Below are 4,861 nucleotides of genomic sequence, written 5' to 3' on the forward strand. Positions count from 1 at the left end.
ATCCCCTCCCTGCAACTGGCCTGTCTCTAGAACCTAATCACTCCTCCACATGAAAACGATCAGATTCTCCAAAAAATCTATTAGATTGATTCTCAAGGGTTGAATTCATGCAGGAAACCCTGACTGTGAATTTGAATTCCTTGCACCTTTCCGGTCAGCTGAGTGGCCAAGCCACACAGCCTGAACTTACTAAAGAAATTTTGAACTAAAACAAAGGGATAAGAAAACATGGAAAAGAACTGGTATATGAAAATAAAACGAGTTGATCATTTTTCGATTACTTAAATAAAGCCTACTTTTTTATTCCGATTCCAAGAAGTAGAAAAGAATGCTTATTTAACAGTTACTGCCATCTTCGCTCACATTCAGAGTACATGGGGGAGTCAAGACATCTCCTGAAAACCCCTCAGAGGTGAGTGAGGTAGTGACTTGGGGTAAAGACTCTGTCTTCCTAAGTCAGTTGAGGAGGGACATCGGGATGAAGCTCCACCCACAAGCCCTGCACACACAGGTCTTCTCCCTGAGTGTGTCCTCCTTTAGTACAAGATGAGGTTGAACTTATTGCTAACGTGTTTCACATTTTCCCTCCCCACCCATGTAAAGCTTGTCCCAAAAAAGCTGTTCTTTGCTTAGGTGTGCCTTTTTACTAAGTCCTTGTCCATTCTCCCGACATGTGCAGAATTTCTATTCTATATACTCTGGGGCTTATTGAGGGGTGACTTGTGGCTGAAGCCTTATCTACACCCCTTATATACCTAATGTGTCTTAGAATCAATTCTCTGGAGAGACAATGAGATGGAAAATTGAGGATTCATTGGGGAGTGAGGGCAGGACTGGGCAGAGGAAGAGCTGATGTGCAACGTGTCTGCAACCCAGTGATCCTTCAGTTTGATGGGGATCTCTGGATCTGGAATGACCTTCTGGAATTGTCCGCATTGAGTCAAGGGTTGGGGCCAGAAGCTATCCCTGCAAAGAGGCATAGCCCCTGTGGTGTGTGCAGTTCCCTGTGGCTGAGAGCGAGTTCCGGAGTGGAATGCATCACTGCCAGCAGCAACGCTGTTCTCTCAAGCAGCCGGGGTGTTAGCCATGAAAAGGTCATCTGGGCAGAGCTCCACAGTGTCCCCACATGCAGAGTCTCCCTGTGGTGTGTGATCACAAAAGCTTTGCCCATACATCCTGCAAACAAAGACCTCCTTCCGGAGGGCCACCTTGTGCCTGACTGTCCATTCTTTTGCTGATGCTCACCAACACTCCCCAGACAAGGGTGCCCTCCCCTGAGGCGGTCATTGGATGTTTGGTAAACGTTTGATTATTGCTAAAGCCTTCCCACAGTCCCTACACATAAACTTCTCTCCTAAGTGTGTCTTCTTGTGCATGCTGAAGGCTGACTGATGGCTACAGTTGCCCATACTGTATACTCATAAGGCTCCTCTCCTGAACCTGTCCCTCCCATGCCTGATAAAGGTCGACACATCTCTGGAACTTCACTCACAATTGGCATACACAGGGTCTACTTCCCATGTGTGTCTCTGGGGTAACATGAGGCTTGACTGATGACTCAGGTCTTGTTCACGACCCCTGCATACACAGGTTTCTCCCGTCAGTGTGTCCTCTGGTGTCTGACGAGATTTGACTTATGACTAAAGCCTCGCCCACACTCCCTACAAACATAATGCTTCTCCCCTGAGTGGATCCTCTGGTGGACAAGGAGGAGTGATTTCCGGCTAAAGCCTCGGCCACACTCACTGCACACGTAAGGCTTCTCTCCTGAGTGTGTCCTCTCATGTACAATGAGGGTTGACTTGTCACAAAAGCCTCGCCCACATTCCCTGCAAATATAAGGCTTCTCATTTGAGTGTGTCCTCTGGTGTCTGATGAGATTTGACTTCTGGCTAAAACCTCTCCTACACTCCCTGCAGACATAATGCTTCTCCCCTGAGTGTGTCCTCTGGTGGACAAGGAGGAGTGATGTCCGACTAAAGCCTCGGCCACACTCACCACACACATAAGGCTTCTCTCCAGAGTGCGTCCGCTCGTGTATGATGAGGGTTGACTTGTCGCAAAAGCCTCTCCCACACTCCCTGCAAACATAAGGCTTCTCATCCAAGTGTGTCCTCTGGTGTTTGATGAGATCTGAGTTCTGGCTAAAGCCTCGTCCACACTCCCTGCAAACAAAAGGCTTCTCCCCTGAGTGTATCCTCTGGTGTTTTCTGAGGGTTGACTTGTCACAAAAGCCTCGTCCACACTCCAGGCACACATAGGGTTTCTCACCGGAGTGTGTCCTCTGGTGTCTGATGAAGGATGACTTCTCACTAAAGCCTCGCCCACAGTCGCTGCAAACATAGGGCTTCTCTTCTGAGTGAGTCCACTGATGTCTCTTGAGGATGGAATTATTTCTAAAGCTTTGCCCACACTCCCTGCACAAGTAAGGCTTCTCTTCTGAATGTGTTCTCTGGTGTCTGCTGAGGTTGGACTTCTGGCTAAAACCTCGCCCGCACTCACTGCACACATAAGGCTTCTCCATCGAGTGTGTACGATGGTGTCTGATGAGGGCTGATCTATCTTTAAAGCTTCGCCCACAATCACTGCAAATGTAGGGCTTCTTCCCTAAGAGGGTTCTCGGGTTTGTAATAAAGTTTGATTCCAGGCTACGGTCCGGTTCACACTCTCTACAGTTGATTGCTCCAAATCTCAAGGTTTCTGATTCCTTCAAGCCTTTGTCTGGCTGCACAGGGTTTGGTCTTTGGGCTGAGCTGGGCTCTATTTCTACCACCATGTTGCCTTTTCTAGGACTTGCTGACTGTCTTTGGAGTGGGCTGGGGAATGCCCTTGAGGTTTCTCTCTCCTCTGTCCTTGGAGACCAGGGTTTGGAGCCACCTCCTCTCTCCTGACCTTCTGCATTTTCATACCAACAGCTTAGATGGGAATACTGCTGCCTCTGCTGTTTCCAATGCCTTGGGCTAGAATTCCCTGGATGGAAGTGATTTTCTGCACATAAGCCCAGGAAGATCTGAAGTACATGCTGGCTGAGGAATTGCTGACAGGAGAAGGCCAGAAGGCAGGAGGAACAAGGGTAGATTTCTGGCTTTGGTTCTGCTGAAGAATGAAAGTTTTCAGTTAGAGTAGCCATAAGTAGGGCTGCTGAGTTGTTCTGCCTTGTCTTAGGACAGAGAATGTTTTACTGCCATACCTGTAATTGATAATATAAGTATAACACAATTTGCTTCTGAGCAATGATTCCTTTACATTCCATCACATTTTCTATTGAGATCCAGAAAATCCACACCAAAAATATCTTGAGAAACCAGGAACCTCTCAAGTGAGTATTCTGCTCTGTAAACAACTTCAATTATAGTTAGCCTTCTCCTAAGCCACAGACATTCACATTGGTATATACTATCCACAACTCTTTGTTCTGCTTGGAGATAGTGGTCTCTATGACACATGTAGAAATCCCCTTATGACTTTTCTTATTATATAAAAAAGGGTCTCATAGACATAAAAAGTCCCTCAGTCTGAAGGGCTTCCGAATGTAGGAGAAAGTGTATGGAATACTGGTTAAAGAAATTATTGTATATAAAACAAATATAAATTTCAGGCTGCCCACCTGTAAACAAAGACTTATTAGAAAATGTCAAAGTATTAGGTTCTCTACTAAGTATTATGAATTCAACAATGAACAAGAAAGACATGGTCTATGATTTTAGGATTCTGGCACCAAGCCAAAACAACAAAATCTGCCTTTCCACTTTTCATAAATCAGTAAAAAGAAAAACTTTTCATTTACAGCAGCACCTGCCTACAAAATATCAAAACCGGATGTTGCATTTCATCACAACAGGATCTATCCAATTGATGCTGAGAAATGACCACGTACTTGGCCCCAGACCCTACTGGGCCTAATTGAAGACTTCTGCCTAACTAAGGAACACTGGAATCTTTATAATCAACTGTGTCTGTCCCTAAAAACTCATCCTATCCTATCCAGAATGTAGTTTTCAAACCTTATTTAGCATAACCATCATGAAACTGCTCCCTAAGAGTAAAAACCTTTTATTTTTTCCCCTTCACCAAACTATACAGTGAATTTCTTCACTGCTGTGTCTCCTTGCCTGTTAAGTAAATGATTTGTGCCATTTGATTTTTTGACCTTTTGTGGTCTTTTAGTTTTTGACAATGTGTTTTCCCTTTGGTTGCTTTGACAGGGCACTCACCAGTGCTGGAACTGCTGGACTGCCAGAGGAACATAGCTGTGTGTAGACTGCTCCATAGGTGCTCAAAGCTGCTTCTGGCAGCCTTGCCATGGGTGAGGCTCTCAGCAGCCGTCAGGCTCTGCTTGCTGTCACTGAGCACTCCCTGGGTTTATTTGGTTTACTTGGGTTCTCAAAGTAACTCATTATTTGCTTCTATTTCTGGCCAGTCATCTCTTATAAGACTTGTGGTTATTCTGGTATTTTGTGACATGAACTTTTTGTCTTGATATTTTGACTGTGATTCGCTGCCATCTTTTTGGCTTATCTAGAAGCATACCAGGTCATTCAGACTACAGTGTGAATATATATATGGCAGTGACGTAACACCCCACATCACTGAGAAGTATTTCAGTAGAGGAAATCTCATTTGTGTCTATTTTGTGTTAAACACTGGAACAAAAAGCTCCTTACACTTAACACCCTGTTAAAGGGACTCCGTGTATACTCATTATGATTCTAATCCCTACGCCTTACTAGCAAAGTGTCATCATTTCACTAATTTAGATTTACTGAGGCCATTTTGAGGAACTCTGTTTTCTATCATGCCCCTTTGCTGTATAATAATTCAGTATATATATATATATTTTTTTTTTTTTTTGAGACGGAGT

General features: G+C 44.6%; 1 protein-coding gene across 3 annotated transcripts in view; it reads right to left on the reverse strand.

Annotated features, from left to right (window-relative positions):
• Positions 1 to 275: 275 nt before the first annotated feature.
• The window catches only part of ZNF343 (zinc finger protein 343), a 22,589-nt gene continuing 18,003 nt past the window's right edge, over positions 276 to 4,861 (reverse strand). For all 3 annotated transcript variants that reach the window (XM_011974557.1, XM_011974562.1, XM_011974568.1), the window contains exon 6: positions 276 to 3,096. In XM_011974557.1, coding sequence (XP_011829947.1) covers positions 1,601 to 3,096 — 1,496 coding nt within the window. In that variant the 3' untranslated portion in view covers positions 276 to 1,600. The remainder of the gene's footprint in view (positions 3,097 to 4,861) is intronic.

Source organism: Mandrillus leucophaeus, unplaced genomic scaffold (genome assembly GCF_000951045.1).
Source record: "Mandrillus leucophaeus isolate KB7577 unplaced genomic scaffold, Mleu.le_1.0 Scaffold101, whole genome shotgun sequence".
Lineage (NCBI taxonomy): Eukaryota > Metazoa > Chordata > Mammalia > Primates > Cercopithecidae > Mandrillus > Mandrillus leucophaeus.